Source organism: Pavona decussata, unplaced genomic scaffold, assembly GCF_977016875.1.
Source record: "Pavona decussata unplaced genomic scaffold, jaPavDecu1.1 SCAFFOLD_9, whole genome shotgun sequence".
In the NCBI taxonomy this organism is placed as follows: Eukaryota; Metazoa; Cnidaria; class Anthozoa; order Scleractinia; family Agariciidae; genus Pavona; species Pavona decussata.
The window spans coordinates 182,501-205,195 of record NW_028145432.1 but is presented as its reverse complement, the minus strand read 5'-3'; the positions used below and the strand labels follow the sequence as shown (position 1 = coordinate 205,195).

The 22,695-nt window shown below is 38.7% G+C and overlaps 2 protein-coding genes across 7 annotated transcripts in view; one reads left to right on the top strand and one right to left on the bottom strand.

The window, feature by feature from the left end:
• Positions 1–20,063, top strand: part of LOC146488384 (putative voltage-dependent R-type calcium channel subunit alpha-1E) — a 69,338-nt gene extending 49,275 nt beyond the window's left edge. For 4 of the 5 annotated variants that reach the window (XM_085116989.1, XM_085116982.1, XM_085116997.1 and 1 more), the window contains 10 exons: positions 56–212; positions 691–818; positions 1,412–1,508; positions 2,418–2,622; positions 2,749–2,849; positions 3,405–3,443; positions 3,852–3,985; positions 15,533–15,650; positions 16,848–16,989; positions 17,965–20,063. In XM_085116989.1, coding sequence (XP_084973115.1) covers positions 56–212; positions 691–818; positions 1,412–1,508; positions 2,418–2,622; positions 2,749–2,849; positions 3,405–3,443; positions 3,852–3,985; positions 15,533–15,650; positions 16,848–16,989; positions 17,965–18,185 — 1,342 coding nt within the window. In that variant the 3' untranslated portion in view covers positions 18,186–20,063. Of the gene's footprint in view, positions 1–55; positions 213–690; positions 819–1,411; positions 1,509–2,417; positions 2,623–2,748; positions 2,850–3,404; positions 3,444–3,851; positions 3,986–4,797; positions 5,277–15,532; positions 15,651–16,847; positions 16,990–17,964 lie in introns of those variants that run through there. The other variant, XM_085117004.1, reaches the window with a different exon arrangement.
• A 627-nt stretch (positions 20,064–20,690) lies between these two features.
• The window catches only part of LOC146488383 (uncharacterized), a 46,427-nt gene continuing 44,422 nt past the window's right edge, over positions 20,691–22,695 (bottom strand). For both annotated transcript variants that reach the window (XM_085117024.1, XM_085117014.1), the window contains 2 exons: positions 22,440–22,655; positions 20,691–22,132 (listed from right to left, as the gene is read on the bottom strand). In XM_085117024.1, the coding sequence (XP_084973150.1) occupies positions 21,986–22,132; positions 22,440–22,655 (363 nt within the window). In that variant the 3' untranslated portion in view covers positions 20,691–21,985. The remainder of the gene's footprint in view (positions 22,133–22,439; positions 22,656–22,695) is intronic.

Genomic DNA, 22,695 nt, shown 5'->3' with positions numbered 1-22,695 from the left:
TCGACACTCAACTGACAACTGCTCTATTAAACGGATTCCTCTTTCTATGTGACAGATCGGCGACTGGGGAAGACTGGCACAAAATAATGCTGAGTTGCTATAGCAGCGCTAAATGCGACTCGTCGGTTCGAGATGATTATGGTCCCACCTGTGGGACTACATTTGGCGCTGTGATATTTTTCTGTTCCTTTATATTCCTCTGCATGTTTTTGGTGAGTACAGAACTTTAACTGATATTTTGGGGGTTTTTTTCACATTATTGAAGAAATGCGAAAGTGATTCCTATATAGTTTTCGAAAAGTTCTGAAATGGAATTTATAGTTGACCAGTACATCCTTCTATTTCATGACGGAGCTTGAAGGGGAAGTATCATGGGGATTTTGACCTTTTGATGTGAAAATGGTGCGACAATACTTTAGCGTAGTTGTAAAACAATTCTAGAACAACTCGTGATCTATTCTATCGCATTTTGAAGACGAAAATGCAAGAACTTGAAAAAAGTTAGTGCAACTTGTTGGAAGCCATACCAAGTGCATTAATGGCCAGAGACCATCAGGGCAGTTTTAGTTCACTAGACGGGTAATTTAAAACAAAGCTGGGACATTATTTGTAGGTTTCTGATTTGTGGGTTGTCGAAGTGAAACCAAATCCCGTGATCCCCAATCATCTGATTCAATTTTTGTTCGCTAGATGTTGAATCTTTTTGTGGCTGTTATCATGGACAATTTTGAATACCTTACTCGAGACGAGTCCATCCTTGGCCCGCATCACTTGGATGAGTTTGTCCGCGTGTGGTCTGAGTTCGACCCTGGCGCCAGGTGAGTGAAATCTTCGTATTTTCACGGGGGAGGGGTGGGCGGGGTTGTGGTTCGTAGTATATTTTTAATATGTGAAGGTTGTAAGTGTTTAATATAGGTTGTTAATTATTCTAAATCGTGTTTCAGGTTTGAGATACTCAAACCTGAAGAACGCTGATCTGGCCAGCCGAAATATTGTTTTGAAATATATTAACACGCTGTATCAGCTTTGCAGTAGTCTTTGGACTTCTCGTATTTCATTTTAAAACTATATAGCCTACGTGGCAGTTGTTTTCTTTCCAAGCAAGCCAGAGAAGCAAACGATAGCTCCGTGAAGCTGTCGTTCGCTTCTCGCGCTGGCATGGAAAGGAAAACGACTGCGACGCAGGCTAAAAACCATACAGAGACAAGGGTGGTTAATAACCCGCTCATCCAAATAGCGTCATGTTGTTCTAGGTTTTGAGTCTGTGGACAAAATCCTGAACTAGAAGTACTGATACCGTATGGCCATTGAATGAAAATCACTGAACATTATTTTGCGATGGTGTTTTTGGTTAATCCTTTACTTTGTCATACTTATCATTGTGTACTAACACATCGTTATTTTTGTACAGCGGATGTATCCACCACAGTGAAATCTACAAGGTCATGTGCAGCATGTCTCCCCCGGTTGGCTTTGGAAAGAAATGCCCTAGGATTGTTGGTTATAAGGTGCGACTATAGCCTTTTTTTGTCAGTACTGTATAAGTAATAGCAGTCTAATAAGTTGCACATGATTTGGAAATTATTTGAATGTTTGCTTTTATCAAAAGAGTTTATAAGATAATTTGCCACCGTAAAGAGAAACGAGTAATGACGTTTCGAGCGTTAGCCCTTTCTTCAGAACTAAAGTCGAACTTTATGGTGGCGAAATTACCTGACCAAGCACCACAGTTTCTGGAAATTATTGGAAATGTTTTGGAAACTTATTGGGCTTAGCAATTCAAATTGCCATTATGCCTATTTGCAGTAGACTGTCATTCGTTCTCGAAATGTAAATGTAAATCAAAGTGCGTTCACCGTGATATCGATGAGTGACAATATCATCCACTGGAATTTCAGGAAAGTGTCGTCAAGAGATGCAACTGGTTATTTCTCCTGGGTTGTTCAAAGAATGGCTGGACACCTTATGGTGTTTAGACAATGTAGTATCCTTAATCGTGATCACGCTGACGTAGACAAGAACAGAAGCTTTGTTAGGAAGCCGCTTTGTTAGGCAGAGGGCTGAGAGAATAGAAATCCATTTAGGCAGGAAACATCCGTTTTGAGGTTTAGCACTGATCTACACTATTTAGGCCTAAGCACTGCTTTAAAAACGGCTAGCTGTCATTTGTTGCCATTGCTAGCTTTCTGAAATAAATCAAAAATTACCATCTTTGTTCCACTAGCCCTCTCTGGTCTATGGATAGGAGGTAGACCAGTTTGATTCTTTAAACTTCTTTTACCGTTTGAAATAAGATTTCTGTTCTGTAAAAATCTTATTATTTTTGTTGTGTAAACATCATAAGGTGTACAAGCTTGTTTTGGAGTATTCATTCTAGTAACAATCATTTCTTCTGATCTCTTTATTCACTCCCTTAGCGCCTGATCAAGATGAACATGCCGCTGAACGACGATAGCACAGTCTCATTTAGCACGACTCTATTTGCTCTCATTCGAACTTCGCTGAACATCAAGCTACGAGGAAACATGAACGCTAATGACACTGAGCTGAGGAAAATGATCAAACGAGTGTGGCCAAAAACATCGGAAAAAGTGCTAAATAAACTCATACCTAAACAATCGGGTAAGTTATAAACTATACAAAAAGATTGCGAATTGAGACTCCCTCGGACGACTTCGTCTTGAGAAAAAGAAGGACTTCAGGCTGTCCATTGTACTAATGTGTGGACTATTGTGATTTGTTATGCAGTGTTAAGTTGTCAACAGATGACAATAGGGAAGATATATTGTGCAAAACTTATACACGAGAATTACAAGTACTTGAAAAGAAAAGGCACGCCGGCAGAGAGGGTAAGTGTTACAAGGTTACGGGATATTGGAAAAGATATTTAACAATTATTCCACGAGCGCGCGTTGGATATGAGATGATAACGCGCCGAGTTGGCTATCATCTCATATCCAACAAGCGCGAGTGGAATAATTGTTTTATTAAAAATAATCAAGAAATATTGCTAGCTCTTGCTGATCTCACTTTGCAAGAACAAGAAGAAGACAATTTAATGGTCGCTATTTCTCGGGCATGGTATAATGGATCATGTACCATGGTCGCTAAGCCAGTCAAATCCCCGGAATTGCATTATACAATGATCACGTTTTCAATAAATTTGGATAATCAACGTGAACTTTCTTCACAAAATGACGTCATCAGTATCATCGTTTTAGGGATACGAGACCGCACAATTAAGGGGATATGGGATATTTAAAGAAAACATTACTGAAGGGATACTAGATATCTAGACCTCTCCTTATGGGACCTCAAAGTACAAATGTAAAACCGAAACCGTAATTCTCTTTCTGGAGGCGGAGCAAGTACATTAGTCACTAAGTTATTTACTTCTGTTTCAGATCGAAAGAGAGGAAGAAAGAAGCCATAGATATTCCAAGGTTTGTTTGATCATGTTATTTAACGCCTAAATAGCAAGTGACTGACAACAACAAATTGGTGATCCGTAAAATGGAAGCATTGGGGTGCAAAGAAAACAAGTTTTACAGCATACAAACGTGCGAGAAACGCGCTTGCGCTACCTTGCTGACTAATTTTTCAAAGTTATAATTATCTCGTTTTGTGCAATTTTTGTCGCATTTTTTCTACAGCTTTTGTTGCGCTCAAGTTGGAGTTTTTTTAAAGATCGCTTGTGTAAACCACCGGTGACTTCAGCGTGATTTCCTTACTAATGCTCAGTCCGAAATTAATGGATTCACTTAGCACTACATCATCCATCATTTGTGTCATTAGTGCTAGCGGCACAACATTCATTGTACGCTTAACTTGACTTTTTGTCGTTTCCACAGGGAGGTCTCTTCTCCAAGTTGGTAGGATCGCTTCGGTACAAAAGACGGAATGAGAGAGAGGACATAGAACTTGGGCGAGTAGAGAGAAGAAGGGACAGGGCCTTTACAAGCGACGCCAGACTTAATTTGGGACGGTAAGAGACATTCATAACTGCATACACAAGCACAGATTTATTTACATTCCAGTTAGTTGACTTTGTTTAGTTAGAAGCCCGATTTTTGCGGTCCATATTAAGTTAACCTAAACTGCAAACAACAACAACAACAACAACAACAACAAAAAAAGAGAACCACCCCACCTCAAAAACAAACAAACAAACGCATTGTTCAGGAGATAGTTTGGTACATGAACGAAGCCTCCCAGCGAAGGGTCTAGAGAGAATGGGAGCGTGCTAGGCTCGTTTGAACCCCATTATCTCTCATGCGGCGTACCAAGTAATGAATCTTGTGGCAAGCTTTGCCCACACACCGCATCACTACCGAACAGCGTTTAAAACAGACCTTAGATTACACGTTGTTTTGCAGTTTGTTCAGCTCACGTTGTACTGGTTTCTATGAACGCGCATGTGCACTGAACGAGGGCGCGAGTAGCCTGTTCCAGGCTCTCTGAGATAGTAGAAATTAAACAAAAAACAAACAAACAAAAACAAAAAACTGATTGGGAACGCGCTTTTCGTTTTTCGCCATGTTGGAGCCTGGAACAGGTTAGGACGTGCGAGAAAAATATGATAGATATATATATAAAAAAATTATTACATCCTAATAAAATCATGAGCTAAATTTGACGCGGGGGACTTGGCCATCACCACTGCTCGACTTGAGGAAAAGCTTTGGGAAAGGCTCCAAGGTGTAAGGTGTTATGCGTGGTTTTTTGATGGCAATATTGTGTGTGGACAGGCATTTTCGCCTGCTACAAATCCAATGGATATGCATTTTGTCTTTGCAGTGACAGAAGTGAAGAATCACTCCAAGATTCACATGATCCCCTCCCATCTTGTAGTTCTGATCACCAAAATGGTCCCTATCCCTTAAAATTTTGGATCTGACTTCCAAATAAAGACAAATACAACTCTCAGTTATTAAATGCAGCTATAATTAAAACGAAAATACACGAGAAATGAGTCAAACGCTGCCAAGGTAATGAAGCTTGCAAATCGACATGTCATCGGTTGTGACGTCATTACAAACTTGCGATGTTCTCTGGGATACTTATGACGTCAGAGGCTAACAAGTGCCTCGGCTCTGCCCAGGAAAGACTTTTTTTGCTTGGATCACAAACTTGGAATTCAAGATGATCGTCTTCATTTATTTCCTCGGTCGTCTTTTAAAGAACGGCATTTCATCTGCGAAGACGCCATTGCAGACTGGAAAAGCAAGACACTGCTGATACGGTTTCTTGTTGACGCCAATGTGACGTGTGGAAATGGTTAATCCAACCTCTGTGGGAAGAAAGGCGTTTATAAGTTACCAAGATTTTTTTTTCTCAGTTCTATTTTCTTATCCATGGAGGAGACAGATGGAAGAGCTTCGTCTTTTCGATAGAAAACTGAAAACTCCAAAAGGGAGTGTCAGAGCATGACTGAATTGTATTCGAGAATTTACAGTGTTGATATGTGCTACAACACACATATGTGATTGTTAATAAGCCAAAGTACATATTTGTGTCAATAAACCTAAAAATGATTGTCTGATTTTGTTAAAAAAAATTGTGCTCGTTCACTGAAACTATTAACAAGTGTGCTTTTGAGTACGCATTTGCAGGATGTGAATGGATTATAATGGCAAACGCTTTTTCAAATTTTGTCCTTGTGTCTTAGGAAAAACCTCTCAAAGCCGATCATGTTTTTCCATCTCCGCCCAAGAATCGACTTGATGTTAAGTCGATTGTGATATCCCAGCTATGTAAACGGTTGAACACCAAACAAACAGATTGAACTCACGGATTGAACCTAACCACAACTCACAATTTATTCCACTTGCTAAATCACTTCCCACAATACATTACGTGCAGGAAAGTATACGTCACAGATACTACACCGATGACTTGAGAAAAGTAGAATTTGTGAAATTGTCAGTTTCGAAAGAGAGAATGTTTTTCTCAACTTCATGTACAAGCGCAAAATTATAGGGCCGGTTATTAAAAGACAGTTCAGACGGTGTTTAACAAAACCACATTCTAATTCATTTTCAACTTTGCCAACAGTCATATCTAAACATTGTCTGCTGCTGACGGTAACAAGAAGGCTTGCATCCCAGACTAGAAAACTATTTATCTACTTACAACAAACCACCTATAGACAGATTTAGAGGCCCACTGATTGTCTCAAGCCGCAGCCTTAAGTAAGACCCTATTTAAATAACTGGCCCATAGAATTTTGGACAGAAAAAAAACCTCAGTTACATTAACACTTTTGAATTAATACTTAAAGGCGTCCATATCCCAGCGACAACTTTTTTTGCGACTAGACATTATATTTTTACAATGCTTTTACCAAATACCTTATCAAATCCCATAATTTCGTAAAATCAAGGTTTTCCTTGCGTAGTTTCTCAGAGGGTATGACCATAACATCGGCACAACTTTAAAGAGGATAATCCCCCATGATAGCCGGAGCCCTTTTAACCCTTCCAAAACCTGACTCAAACCTGGTGTCATTAGGGCGTGTATTTTTGGGACTGTTTCGAAATTGGGCGACCTGGACCGTTTGGTTGAGAGAACAAAAGAACAAACAACAGAACAATGCTCCCAACCCTAAAAAACAATGCAGCTGCAGGTTATAAGGGTTCAGTGAAAATAGAGCTTTTGAAAGGTGCAAGTCTACTGTCCGGAATAGGAATACAAAGAATAGACGGTTATCATGTTCCGTTTGGACCTACCTTGTTTTCGGAATGAAAAGGATAGCAAGTGTTTCATTTATTGTAACCAGGTGCTTACTATTTACGTAAACCACCCGGATGGAAATTTTTGGCATAAATACGAAATGATTTATCCTGTCTTAACAGAAGATGGATGACTACAAAATGTATGAACATCAGCTGTAAATCCCAAAAGGAGTAATAAAAATGCATCACTTTGACCAGAAGCCCATAATTTCAGAAGTACTCCAAATGGAATGATGCGTACCATTTGATTTTCCAACTAATTAGTAAGTGATTTCTGCGACGAAGAACAAACTAGAATCAGTCTTAAGCGATTTCTCTAAATTAAAGACGACAAACTTGAAAAAATTGGCCAATATTTTCAAGTGACAATCCACTTCCATCCCAGCCACCCGCATTAAAAAATAATTAATACTAGTTTTTGGGCACTAGTAGGTAAATTGTTAACAAAACTGAATCATTATTTTAATGTTTCTATTGCTACAAAATGTGTTTTTCGCTATTCAAAGTTACACTAAAAATAGGTGATACTGCTCCTTTAATAGGAATAACCGGAATCCACTGTACCGATAAAGATGGACACTGGTACATTTACCCATAATTCCTAACATTACGATAACCCTTAAAACGCTGATAAAAACGCGAAGAAAAGTTCTAAAGACTTCGACCCCCGCATACACGATGTTGTTGGACGAATTTTGCTAAAACAAAAACAAACATGGCTTTCCTTCTGCCTGCTGGCTGTGTTAAGTTCGCAAGGTTTTGTGGTAAAATGAACAGCCGCCATCTTGTTTATTTCCGTCAGTGGATTACGTTTTATTGGAAACTGACAGTCTGACTAGACTTGCCAAAGTTTCCCCAAATAAGTTAAGTTAAAATTCAGAAATGCCACTTCTTGAATGATGACAGTTTTTCAAGTGGTTTTATCACTTATGTGGCACAAGATGGTCCTTGTTTTGAGTTTGCGGATAAAATTCTGCAGTGTGGCCATCTAAATGAAAGCTATTGGGCAGTTTAATCACATGATGCTGAGCAAGATGGTTTGAGTTTGCGGATTAAGTCCCACAGTGCTCATTCAGTCCTTAAGTGTGATCACCGAAATAAAAAACTCTTATCAGTACGTTTATGTGCTGCTCCTTGTTAACCGGTCTTTTACAAACAATAACAAAGAAGCAAATATGGTTATTTTCGACAGTCAATTGGAAAAAAAGCCGTAGTCATGAAATTATTTTTTGCAAATTATCATACGTTCTCTTGATATACGATCGAGGGAGCCGACTATTTATTGTTCCAAATTATTGAATTGTAAAGTATTGCATTCTCAGCGTGTTTCAACGTTAGACTAAATTTCTTTTAATTCAGAGCCTTCTGCTTCATGAAATACCAATAATCAATAAACCTTTCCATTATTATTATTATTATTATTATTATTATTAATATTATTATTATTAATATTATTATTATTATTATTATTATTATTATTATTATTATTATTATTATTATTATTATTATTATTATTATTATTATTATTATTGGCTTATTCTCCTCCGAAAGCTTTCGTTAGCTCTTCTCGCTCGCTTGGAAAGGAAACAGCTGCTACACAGGTTTCGTGTATTTCTTGCTTAGAGTTTAAAGATGGCTGATTTTTCCCGCCAAATGGTCTACGCCTAGAGTCGCTGACGCTTTCTGTCACGGATGGGTCCGCTTGCGAACCATCCCACATGCTGTACTTTACCGTTAATTGCGAGGCAAAATGATTTACGTCCGGTTGAACGTAGTGAATTAGAATCTTACGGCGGATTTTTACCGCCAAATAGTCTGTTCCTCGAGACGGTAAAGCGGCCGCGCGCGCGACTCCAGATCAGAAATAGGTAACTGGCCGACCTGACTACTTGCCATGAACACTACGAGCGCACCCAAAGAGAGTATTTAAGAAAAACACTTCAAATGTCGTCTTCCGTTTTCCAAGACCTTTTTGGGCCCTTATAAGAGACATTTTTCTTCAAAATTCTATCGGAATTTCTGAGGCGATTTAGACGTTCCAAACCGATTTTCACCGAAATGAGTGCCGAATTGAGTGCCTCTGATACTAAACAGTCCAGAAATTATGTGGAGAGTATATGAAAATAAAAGTGTTTTGTAATAAAACTGTGAAATGGATGCGTTTATAGCTGAACCTTGGTTTCTTTATCTTTGTCAGTGTCAAGTTGGTATTGAGAGAGAGAGAGAGAAAAAAAAACAAGAGTAAAATGGGGTTACCATATGACACATGACGGAAACAATAAATTGATTACTCTAACCATGCATACATACACCATTTGTAACCATGTGTACAAACAACACCGGGAACTAATCAGAACAACAGCCAGATAACTTCAACATAACATCACATTTCCTTTTACATTTACCACGTATCGACAATCAAATCCTAGCAGTATGCAGGATGTGTGTCCCATGAACCTAGTTTAATGGCCTTAGCTCCCACGTGTCTCGTGTAGCTCAGTGGTAGAGCATCCGAACTACCGTGTAGCATGAAAATTTTGCAGGTTCTAATTTTTGCGGATTTTGCGGATTGACCTCGATCCGCAAAAATTACTTTCCGCAGAAAAAAACTCCAGCAAAATAAAACGCCGCAAAAATTAACTCCCTTCAGTCAAATTAAAAACTCCTCTTTTAATAGATACATTGGACTTAAACAGACCAACCATGCTCTACCGGCGCTTCTGCGGCGGCCTGCACAGAAGTTATTTCAACTCTTGAAACTGCAACTGAACAAGAGTGTTATTATCATCGACTAAGTCTGCCTCATTGCGTTACAGTAGGGCAAAGTTTTTGCATTTTAGCAGGCCGCTCCCAGTTAGGTTTCAAAGTTGTATACTTGCTACATCTTTCACTCGAAAGCCCCTCTGTATGCCTAGAAAGGTTTCAGCTACGGGTAATTCAAACATTCATACTGCTTTCTTATAAAATAATATAGTGTTTGGTTGTGCATAGTAGGCCAGGTAGGCTTTTTGTTTTGTTTCGTTGTTGTTCAGTCCCTTTACGCAGTAAGGTATTACAGTGATATGGCTCTAATATGTAAGTAGAGTGAACTTGACTCAACATACCGTACAATAAAAGTTAAAAGTATTAAGGTTTCTTCCACTTAAGTGTTCTGCTACTTGAACAGAGCATCGCAAAAATTAGTTCCCAGCAAAAATTTCAGTCATCTCGAACCGCAAAAATTTGTTCCCGCAAACCACAAAAACTCGCCAATCCGCAAAATAAAACTCCCGCAAACTTTTCGTGCTACACGGTAGTAACCTGAAGGCTCGACTCCTGATAGGAGAACTCGGATTTTCTTTTTCCGAGTATGCCTGTGTCACTGACTAAAAAGCACATCTATCATTTATTCACGAGGCTTCAAACATAACATTACATTTCTTTCACAACAGGCAGGTACTTGTAATTAGAAAGGTCGGGACATGAAGCGGAGACACGCCCGTTTGTGTGCGCTGGACAGCGGCGGGTTGCAGGGACAGCACACGATGAGACATTGAAAATTTGGGTCATGCGGGATGTCACACGCGGGAAACTGGCCCTGTCACATGTTCCCGCTTCGTGTCTCTGCGACAAAAAGCGCGGGAAAACTCGTGCGAGCCGGAAAGCAAGATTGTTTTTAGTTGGACTTCTACTTGACAACGCAACCAACGGTTCTTTTCAGTGAAAATCTGTTGGAAATGCCTAAGTCGCAATAGAAATTTGGATTTATTAAAATGTGATTAAAAACTAGAGTTATGTTTGGCGAGATTTCACCTCGGGTTTTCGTACTTGAACAAAAGGAAATTAAACAAAAGGAAATGAAAAATGTCGTTTCGAATTCTAAATAATTGAGGCCAGTTTGGATTTGCAGAAAGCAAACAGCAGCTGGTAAATTTGAGAAAAAGGAATTTGCGTCTAAAAAAAAAATCAGCTAAAAAATCCGAATAGATCAAACTTTGCCAGTGTAAACAATATTCTTTTAAAGATCCGAAAATGATCCTTAAAAACAAATTAAAAGGGCAGTATCAAGCAAATTTGAAGTTATTTCAAAACCTAAAAATGTTTGTCTGTCAACAGACGCAAAAAAATAATCAAGATTGCCTAGTTTTGTTATACCTTATCACCCCAGTGTAATAAAGCTGTCGATTAGTGCCTCTGGCCAGAGACTATTTCGGAATAGATTGAAAGTTGAAAAATGTTAGGCTAACGTTTTTCAAGTTCTCGCAGTTTTGTTTCCAAAATGCGCTAGAACAGATCACGAGTTGTTCTTTCCTGTCGTTGTTCTAGAATTATTTTGTAGCTAAGTGAAGGTCTTATTTCACCATTTTTAACAAAAGTGCTAATAAACCTCATGACGCTTCTCCTTTAATAGACATTTAAAGTAGTTGTCATAAATTTTCTCATTGAAATCCGCCAAACTATAATGAACATACCTTTTTGTTTTGAATTGTGCTGATAACATTTGCTGCGCCCAAAACAATTAAGGCAATTTCTCTTTAGAGATAACCGTGTGCGCTTGTTTGAAGAGTTGTCAGGGGTTTTTCTGTCCTGGAAAAGCTTTTACGGCTTTTATCTTAGTGTCAATTGATTCATGAGTTTTTTCAATTTTAAACTTCCCTTTCGCCTCAGGCTGATTTATATCATGATAATCGATCAACATCTGCTTCCCTCGATGCAAAGCGTTAGGACATTACTTCGCCATTCGAAGAAATAACACGAAGATACATAAAATTAACAAACAAGCGATATCGTTAACTACAGTGAACCGGCAACAACTTTGATTGCTATGCCAACAGTAGCTTATAGTATCATAAATAAAGCAACGAACGAAATCGCCGCGGAATGCTGTTTTGTTGGACTTCTTTTTTCCTCTTTCCGAATTGAATAAGCAGAAAACACAAAATTTGGTGACAAGTTGTGCATGTTCGAATTGTAGGCAGCGACAAAAAGGCGTTGCGCAAAGAAAATACATTATAAGCGCTCCTGAATTGGGCGCCACTTCTCACAGCCGATCCTCCTCCTTTTTGTCCAAGACGTATTTTTGCTGGTGCAATTTTTTTTTACCTTCGTACAAGCTGAACGAGTGGAACGTGCTTTGCGCGTCCTTGGGTATATACGAGAGGCATTTGTAAAAGTTAGCTGTTACTGATATTTGTCATGTTTCTTAAATTCTTGTTCTCATGGTTGAATTGCTTGTCAAACAAACTGGATAGACGCGCAGAATACTAACAGTCACAGTGTTTCTATTTCATCACAAAACGTTTCCTTTAAATCATGCAATTTTCGTACCATGCAAAGTCATGGCCTGATAGAAAGTAGCTTTCTGGGTGTTTTCTCCCTTGTGGTTATATGAAAAACAGCATCACTATTTTAACAAGAGGATGAAGTGAAGGATTACTTATTTCAATACTTTTTTCCGAAAGTGGGGTTACTGTAGATCATATTGCTGGGATTTGTAAAGTGGTAGTTTTGCAAGAAAATACATTCGGGCATTTATGAGAGTGGTAAAAAAGCGTAGATATTGGTTTCACCTAAATAACTATTCGGCTTCAGCCGGGCCTTACTGCGTGCCCACTAGTAATTTAACAGAAACTTTCGCCATCTTTATGGGCCTGAAAAAAATCCTGTTACCAAAGCTTTGTCTGCGTTTTTTTCTTTTCGTGACAGAGGAAGGCCCACCACACCTTGATAATTAAATATTTTAACGCATTAGTAAACTAAAAACATGTTTTCTTTCCATTGCAAAGTGCCTCGGGCTTTTCTTTCAAATTAGCCAGCGCTCAAGTCGTAATGCGTTTGTTTCACTGACGTCAGATTAAGTACACACACTTTAAGGATTTTTGGCTTCTTGTCAGCATTAAAATACCAGAGTATACAGTTCAATCCAAGTTTGTGTATATATCAAACAATCAGGAAATTACATACTTCTGTTTTGAACTGTAATGGATATACTCTGAAGAAACCGTATTAAAGTACCATTAAATTAGTAGCCCTATTTTAAGCGCTCTTTTATAATTTTTTTCTTGGGAACAACAGGTGCTGAATTTCCTCTTAAAATCAACATATCCGCTCTGCTTCAAATTACTGAGTTAGGCATTTTTTTCTAGGAAATATATAGTTGAATTTCTTACAAGCGACCATCTTCGTGCCAGTGGCTCCCTTGCGTTCTGAGATCATGAGAGTTTCAAATTCAGCGGCTACCGACGAAATGCCGGTGATTTAAGCAGGATTTGGAAAGATGGTCGCTAATTAGACATATTCACCTCATATATTACACACGTCGCTTAATTTATGAAAACTGAAAAATACCTCTCTATGGAGCAAGCATGTTTTCGTCTTTCTGAAAATGTCTGAAGTGTAAATTTTAAAACATATTTTCCTTCGAAGACAAGTCATTGTAATTGAAAATGATGTGTCGGTTAATTTACAGTACATTTCTCGTATTTTTTACTATGAAATCAACACCTCAAATAACACAAACTAACAAAGGGGTAGTCACATGAATATTAAAGCCAACTGAACGTACAATTTCAAATGAAAATTGACCAGAATTGAATTAATCAGTGTTTTGATTACTGAATCCTGTGAATGAAAATCTGTATTCGAGGAGCTAGGCTCCCTTTAATGTACTAAATTTAAACGATTCTCCGAGTCAATTTTACAGAATCCTTTAAATCAAGATGCAAATATTTGAGCGAAATTCTTGCCATGAGTGCAATGAAATCAAATTGAAACGTCCAGAGTCTTCGAAGTTTTTGCCGGCGGCGTTGTATGGGAGGTTACGTTTCTGAAAGAATTTGTTTGGGAAGTCAGTTCATGTGCAGTATTTCATTTGATCTACTCCTATATCTCTTCATAAATTACTTACTTCCGAACAACAAAGTTTATGAGAGCCTGTGTTGAATGGGCGTTAAAACGTTATTTTTTCTTACAAAACTTACCTCATATCAGAGGACCGGTCTTCTTTATCTCCTAAAATTCATCATTACTCATCTGCATTCGAATCTTGTCGTTGATGTCCTTCCCGCCAACTGAGGATGATTTCAAGAGTTAGGGACTGTTTTGAAGATTTCCTCCATCCTTTCATGTTAAAACCGCAAACACAACTGAACAGGTGAAAACATTCTAATGAATATTAAAACCCACTGGAATCAAGCTTAAATCTGCATGAATAATAAATGCTGTTTTCTTATCTTGCTAGCACTCAGCTGATAAATTTATGATGACACTCACAGTGTCACTTGCAATCGATGCAATTAAATTTTATACCAAACCGGCTGTTGTCACGGAGGCTTATTCGACACCTATGAATTGCTTTTAATTAGTGGCTTGTCTTGTTGCTTAATCAGTGAGAAGCCTCGTGTTGTGTTGTCGTGGTTTGTCCGTCGGTGCTTTCCGTCACCTGCACGACTCATTTTTTTTGTTATCCCCTCAAAATGTAATCTATTTTCGTTAGAGAACGTTGTGTACCAACTGTACCAATGTTTTCAAAATTTTTCTGAGTGTTTGAACCATAAACTTGTTAAAAAGTGCAAGGGAATGGTTTATCCAATACTCACCTCCCTCCCCTCAAAAAACCTAATTTTGTTATTGATATTGAAAAGCATTGAAAATGGACATTCGTGAACGTAACCACGTGAATTATTCTGCACGTGACAAAATCGATCACAGAAAACCTGCAACTGTTCTCTGTTCATGGATGAATTGTCAGCTACTTTCAGTATCACTCTCGAACACAAAAAGGCAGCTTGGCATGAAATGGTAGGGTTCTGTTGAAAATTACTATGTCTAGGAGGATCCTGCGAGAGTGGAAAAATATTACAACTTGAAAACGTGTCGACGACTCTTTTTCAACGATTGCAGTCTGAACCAAGGAAATAGAGAAATACCGGGGCGTAAACTTTTGCCGTTTTGGACGTAAGCGAGCGAAATACGGTTGACATTTTATGAAGAGGAGCCACTTTAACTACAAAAGATTGAGACGAAACACCGGCAGTTAAAACTTCGCGGTTCAAGTGGGCGCAAAATAACATATTTAGCTCTGGTAAAAGCGTATTTAAAAGTTTCTAGCTTTACGGGAACACACGGCTTCCAAAACGTCACAGAAGTCTCCTGGATAAAAAGCAAACAGGATAACGAATCTCATTTTGGGTAGCTTTACAGTGAAATGCGAATTAAATTTCCCAAATGTTGTCACAATGGTTACCGGAAATTGCTCATCTGAGTGTGTCGGTACTTTCATTTCATGTCAGCTGTCAATGATGAAATGTGGAGGCTCGATTGAGATTATTACAGTCACATATCTGTTTTCTCTCTCTGTGTGTCTGTCTCTTGAGCTTGCGTAACCTCTTTCCTAAATCCAGTGAAGCTTCTGCGTTAGGTGATAAATAAAAAAGAAAGCAATGTAAAAATGAAAAAGTAAGCCCTTTTCGTCCCCTCCATACGTGAATCGTTACAGGTTTTAAAATATGGGGATCTTCTTAGAAAGGCTCAGTAGAGCTTGCTTAGATCTCCAGCCATTATATGTGTTAATTTTGTAGCAGATATATGTCAATTTTGTATAATGTAATATAATGGACGAATGAATAAAAAAAAATCGTGGTTCTTCACAGTAGGCGACATTTGAGCATGCTTTCTTGCTCTTTCCGCTAAGGCCGAATTGAACCTTAAGGGCCATGCTCCAGTGTACACCTAGAACACAGGAGTACAGAGAAGTGCTAACAGTGTTGATGTTTTCTTGTTTTGGTCAACGATCACTTTCTTTTTTTTTATCATTGCAGTGATCTTCCAAGACCAAGCAGCCTTGATCCCGAAGATAACCTGTTTCATCTGACCCGGCATAGTAGCATCGGACCAAGTCCGAAATTAAATGGCGACGTCAATAAAAATGGACTGCAGGTGCACATCATTGACACTGTTATGTGGATACCTTAATTCCAGATCCATTTCTATTTCCTTTTCAGTAGATTGGTTATTGGGTTATCACTTATGTCCAGAAATGCACCTAACCCTGAATTTGGGTGCCTCATATAAAACAGGCCTTTTTGTCGTTTTCATATGACTCCATGTTTGACAATTGTGTGTTTCAGTGAGAATTAATGTTAGGGGACACCTTGTGATGTCTATCGTACAGTTCATGAATCTCATTAGCGTGCATTTCTGGACATTGGGTTATTGGGGCGCAATAAAAATTTCGCTGGAGATGGGCCTCAATTACGCGCGTTGAATTTTGGGAAGTGCAAAGAGAACGAGCTGCTACACAAAATTATAGCTTTGAAATTACGGAACATTTCCTTATCAATGGGACAGGCTTTCTCTATCAAAGAACCTCGTTTACAATTCCAAACTTCCAATCTCATTAGTGTTAAGGCGCAAAAACCACCACCAAAATGGAAGTTGCACTGCCATTTCATTTTGTTTTGACAAGGAAATTATTTCTTTGTTGCGAGCGACTGAAATGGGAATTTTATTCTAGTGGACTGTAATTTCCTTTCCAACTGCCTTGTTGGAACGGAAAAACTGGAGTATCTCTGATGGTTATCCGTTTCGTTCCGTAAAATTTCCAGTTGACTTGTGTACTTGCGCTTCAACCGGTTGCAACAGACATTTTAGGTTGAAACGCAAGCGCCCTTACCAAAATGTTTACACTTCCCATAACCCACCGCAATCAAAAGTAGCGCCTGGGAACGAGTCTGCCTGCGTAACTACTCGAGTTCAGTACAAATTTCTAAAAAATACCGTACAAACTGTTGATTAGTGAAGCGACCCGGCCATTCACATGCGCCCTTAAAAAGATGTATTTACGAACCCCTACATTAAGAACGATTAGCATTTTCCGTTTTCACCACAGTTCGTGTAACCGTCGCTAAATTAGGCTGATTTAGCAACAGAACGGGAACGTCATTTGAGGACGCGAGAGCTCGCGGAATAGTCTGGACACGAGTCTATTTCGACTATATATGGGCATTCTTGATGCGCGCGCCGTTGTCAAATGACGTTCCTGTTCTGTTGCTAAATCAGCCTAATTGCCTTTGGTTTGATTCTGCAGTCAAGTTTCATACGAATTTTCTCTTGAATTTTTATTTTTTTCACCAGCCTCACCCAGACTCGTCACGTGCTATGATGGAGGCTTCAGTACCTTGCAGTGTAGCTACACCTTCAGTAGCAGAACAGTTCAGGGACCGCGCTGTTTTACCGTCGGCTTACTTAACACCAACCGAGAGAAGGGGTGACAAAGGTTCTTAATAGAAACAGCCATGTGATAGATACCACAGAGAATGTTACCTGGCACATCATATCGTACTAAGACTGAACTGAAATGATGTGTAACTATAATTAAAAAGTGCCAGCTAAATGAGAAGACTACTAATTTGTTAAATCGCTAAAATCGTGAAAACCTATTTGTCGGGTACTAAGTTCGACAAGGCATCTTTCCAAACGAGACTTGAAATTACTTGAAAAACATGTTTTCGCGTCGTATATACAATTATGTACAATTAGTAATTACATGGCGGCGACCTGCACCGTTTGAAACGTCTTACATTGTTGGTCGAGAGAACAACAGAACAATGCTCCCAACCCTAAAAAACAATACAGCTGCAAAAGAAAACAAAAGAAAGTGTGCAGTCTTGTATTTGACTGCTTTAATGGAACTGCATGCTCTCCATTTAAGAATTATTTTCAACGGTTGAATCATTTAAACACTAGAAACAATGGGAAAGCAGCAAAACTGCCCAAGGTCAAGTGGATTTTGCGCGCCATAGTTTTTATTTTTTAGGTGCCTCGATGTTTAATTCATTGCCTTTAAGTTTGAGAAACATTAATTCTAGAGTATTACTTAGGAAAGCCCTGGACGATTATTACCTGTAAATTTTAACTGTAATTCTAACTAAGTGCACATTTTGCTTTCACATATTTTAGTTACTCTTATTTGTAAGTTTTTAATTCTTAGTCAACAGAACCCCATTGACAACAGTACTCTATACTGAAGGGTTATCCTGTATAAATATTCGATTATTATTATTATTATTATTGTTATTATTATTATTATTATTATTATTATTATTATTATTATTATTATTATTATTATTATTATTATTATTATTATTGTTATTATTGTTACCAGGGTCCAGTGAAAATAGAACTTTTGAAAGGTGCAGGGCTACTGATTACATGACTATGAATCTAAAATGTCTTACCAATTTTCTTGCAGTTCCCCGACTTGTTGAGGGAGCCACTTTAGACCTAGACAGCTCCAGCGACAGTGATACTGGAGTGGATGTGGATCAGGACCGTTCTCATGTAAGGCGGGATCCATACTACGACGACATGATAACACGCATCAACAGTCAGCTGGAGGCAGCGGTGGCACGCGGCACCAGTCCCTATGCCATATATGGGCTGGAAGACGACGATGCAGATGATTGGTGCTGAGAGATGCATTGTTACTGTTGTTACGATAGATACGTATTCTGTCGTATGTAGTGACAGGGCCACTAGAGGATTCGCTTGTTGCTCCAATATTGGTGAACATAAAATGAGGTATACAGCAAATTTTGTGCAAGCTCTTCAGACGTAAAATATCGGGACTTCTCGAGCCCCCTTTTATATGGTAAATTGAGATGTAAACGCTTCAAACGGTCCTCAGACCTCGCGAAACGCATCTTATAATCTACGTTCATGCACAACTGCCACGCGTACACCCTTACCATTTTTAGAGACTGTAATTTTGTTACAGCCTTGGGACGCTTTTAAGTGACACTTTTGAACAAAACCAGTGGTTGGTTTCTAAAGATTCTGCAACAGAGCTGTTAGAAGCATCGCAGTTTTGCGATGTCAAAATACTAACCAGAGGTGCATGGCCACAGCCCAAAGTGACTTCACAATTGCAAGGGATCTTCTGGATCAATCTGTGCTCGATTTCCGCGTACAGACGGTATATTCAGAGTGACAAAATCAAGAGAAACATTTTGTTTACAAAATAAATAATACAAGTAGACGAGAACGAACTAGTTGTTCTTGGATGTAACGAACAATCGTTCAAAATACAGAGTAATCTATATTAGCGTCCTGATATAAGAAGTTAAGGTTCTTAAACAAATGTTAGGATTTATATAAAATAAGGCAATCAAATACGTTAAATTATTTCGGACGGTATATCAGTTGTATTGCCTTAAAATACGGAGAAGCAAATCTTATACTAATGCCCTGATCTCGAAATTTTCTAATTACGTTCAGTTTTGTTTAAAGTAGGAATTTAACGCTCATTTTGTAGTATAAACCGAATGCTTTGCTTTAATTGTTCTATAATCCAACATGTCAATGACACTTCGATGCAACATAAACAGCGTCAAAACTGGGATGTCCAACGACCGGGGAAAATGATTTCGTGTCAAATTATTTCAAAGTTTTAAGTTGATGAACGGACTTGTAAGTAAGTTGATATCATGTGGTAGATCTGGCTATGAGAATAACGAAGAACGTTCGTCGTTTGAGAATTTCCTCCGTTCCAAGACGTGACAGAAGCGGGTGAAAACAACACCCAAACAGAGCAGACCTTTTCCAGAATTTCGTGACGCCATTTTGGTTGACAAACAAAGCTTCTCGTCCAGATAGGATCAGACCAACACTTACATTAGAACTTTGGTGATTCCTGTAAAATTGGACGTAATTTTGAAGACGAATATGAGTTTTTACACAAATCTGTTTATAAAACTCATTTAATCAACAGTTTCCCCATGTTCAGTTTGTCTTCCAAGATGGCCTCTGCAAGCGTTGAAAGATCTCAGTATTGACGTTTAATCACATATAATTCTCTCTCACGTCAATGTTTTCTGCCAACAGTTTTTGACTGGAGAAAATAATCTGTTCCTAATCCTGTCATTTGAAGTTTAGAAAAAATTAGCTTTCAGGATCCAAAAATGAATTTAAGCGTACAAGCTTGACTCATATGACAAAAATTAACATCTCACTACTTGACAAAGATTCCGCGAAAGAGTCGAAAGTTTGTACGCTTAAATGTATATTTGGATCCTGGACGCTATGTCGTTTTCTATGGTTTTTAACTTATCATTTGTTAACATGTTGGAGTAGAAGTTTGGTTTTTTTATTTATTTTTACCTTCAACAGTTTAAAACAGCTTTTAGTACAATTTAGTCAGTATAGTGGTTGGTTTAGGGAAAATCCTAACTGCCGAGAAGCATACCTTCCTTATGAAACGTTTTTAAATTTAAGCCAACGCCAAAGGTTTCTAGATAATGAACTTTTATCTTTGTGAAAACAAGAAAAATAAAGTCTTGATTATACAACTTGGTCAAGCCAACAGGTGCCCATATTTTTTATTAGTTTACAGCTTGATATATGAACTGAAACAGTAAAAGATTTTAGCAATCGCACTCTACAGAGTCACGAGAACAAACTTTTCAAGACGTAACAAAAAATGGTGCGCACGTTTCCATTTCGCCCGATCCAATGTAACGTGACGTTTTTGTTTGGAAACAGCTAGATAAAAGTGTTAGTATTTGATGGTTATATAGCCTGCAATGCCGGCCTTTTCGGGCGGTGCGCGCGCGAAAGTCAGAATCTCGGTTAGTCGTCAAGTCTTAGCCGCCATGTTGGATTTTCAAAATCTAAGGGAGTTGAGGAAATGGGGCAAGAGAACAAAAACACGGGCAGGCGTATTTTTCCTCTCCCCCTCCTTTTTCTTTTAGCCTAATGCCCACCCCGTTCGTCGCACTTTCTACTCTCCTCAATCTTCTTGTGCTTTTAACATCCAAGATGGCGGCTACAGCGCTCAACCAAAATAATACGCCTGTATTGCAAGGTAATGACTATAATGTTGCCCCTTTCTGTCCAGGAAATAAAAATCATCGAGTGGACAAATGATGGAAATCGTCCAGGCTACTTGAAATTACTATGAATATATGAAACTACCTGAAATTGTAGCTCAAAACTATTCTCGTTTAATACACCAAAATTTAAATGAAAGTACAGTCCGTGCAGTTGTAAAACTATAGCAAAAAGGAGTTATAGTCGCTTTAATATGTCATGCAGTAACTTTGAATACCCACTCTCTGATGCATCTCCTAAACAACCTCACAAGGAGTGACTAAGGGATTGTGCCTTGAAGCCGATTATGCCTGCATCAGTATCGTGGATCTCCAGCTACGTGAACATTTCGAAAAGGGTGATAAATAACGACAAGGAGGCAGGGTTACTTTTCAGGACTGGTTATGCGTCAATCCGTCGAATTCCTTCAAAGTAGCGCGCACTATTTTCGGAATGTGCCATTCTGAAAATTTTAAAAGCGCGCATACCATTAACAAACTGCTTAGTCCGGCCGGCCAGTTCTGTCGTGGATTACAGTAAAATCCCGCGTGTAAGAAACTACTTGTTTCCAGGTCAGGCTGAATAGGTTCTCATATATTTGACACATAACACGAAATGAGCCTGTTTAGGTTCTTAAATAGGTTATCTTTCAAAGAGTAGTGCAGATCATGCAATTTTAAATGCAGATGTATAACATAGGTATGGTGTTACTACATTTCAGACATAAGATTTGTGAAATACTACTAAACACAGCAGTAAGTATAACTTTTTAGAATATCATGAGTCTCTAATGTCTGCACTCTATAAAAATCAAGCCTACCTGCCTACCCAATAAGAACCTTTTTCAAATTTCAAGCTAAATTCATTCTGAAAAAAAGGGGTGTCTTAATGGCAAATTTGGGACTGTAGGTTCTTAATCTGCCAGGTTCTTATACGCAGGATTTTACTGTATTCCTTTGTCGTCTTAACAGTTTTCTTAAACATGCCGTTTATTAACCCAGAATGACAATTTTTCCTGCGAAGGCGATCAAGTTTAACGATGCATGCAAAGACTGGGCCACCGAATTCGAAACTTCACAACGGGTGTTCTTACTGCAGAGCTTAATAGTCCTTTTGTGAGAGACTGACTCAAAAGAGACAAGAAGCCGACACAAAACTCGTGTAATCTACAAGAGTCCCACAGCATCAACCCATCTGACCCCAAAAGGGGAAAGAGGAAGTTGCGTTAAGTGTCAGATATTCAACAACAATAACAAAATTGTAATTTAGGAAGAAACGAAGAGCGGTAGGACATCCCAGGTTTACAAGAAATAAATACAGCGACTTTTGTGACTACTGGTTCGCTTTCTACTAAAAGAGACTAAGTCAACTACTTGATGGGAAACTGTCCTCGCCCGAAAACTTGATCACCGGTAGCACACAGGCCCGATCTTGACGCCAAATCGTTCGTTGCCTACTGCCCGATGAAAAAACGACAAGTCCTCCAAAGGAAGCACATCCACTCTCTCACTATCGAAGGTAAACTCCGTTCGGCGCCACTTTCCATCGTCGTGCTGTAAAAAGTCAACAAACAATATTTGGTAAAAACATGTTTGAAATAAGTCAATGAACTAAGGATGGAAAAAGAAGCGAACTTCTTCGTTCTGCGTTGAGTGAAGCCGGCAGTTAAAGCTGTGAAGATCTAGACTGTATATGCCCTATTTTACCGGTTGTGTGTAGGCTAAGTTCTATCGATGACTTCGATGGCAAAAAAGACTTGTAAAACTTTATCATTACTAAAATGGAGACCAAAATCTGTTGGGAGTACAAAATCACTGAAATAAAATGGAAAGCAAGTTTTACCAGCAATCAATCAAGTACCTGGCAGTAGTCGCGGGTTACTTTTGGCTTCGGGTTGCTGGTCGGTGTAAACTCAAATCCTCTTCTTCCATGAAAGGTCCACGAGTAGCGATAACTTTTAGTCACCCGGTGAAACCAAACTACAATTCTCTTACACTTGACTGTCACAGCTTGCCTGACTCTAGTACTGAGTAGTCGCAGGAAGTTAAATTGAACTCTACTGGCTTTGTAGTTGAACTATAAATAAACCAAAGCTAAATGAGAAGTAATAGATCAA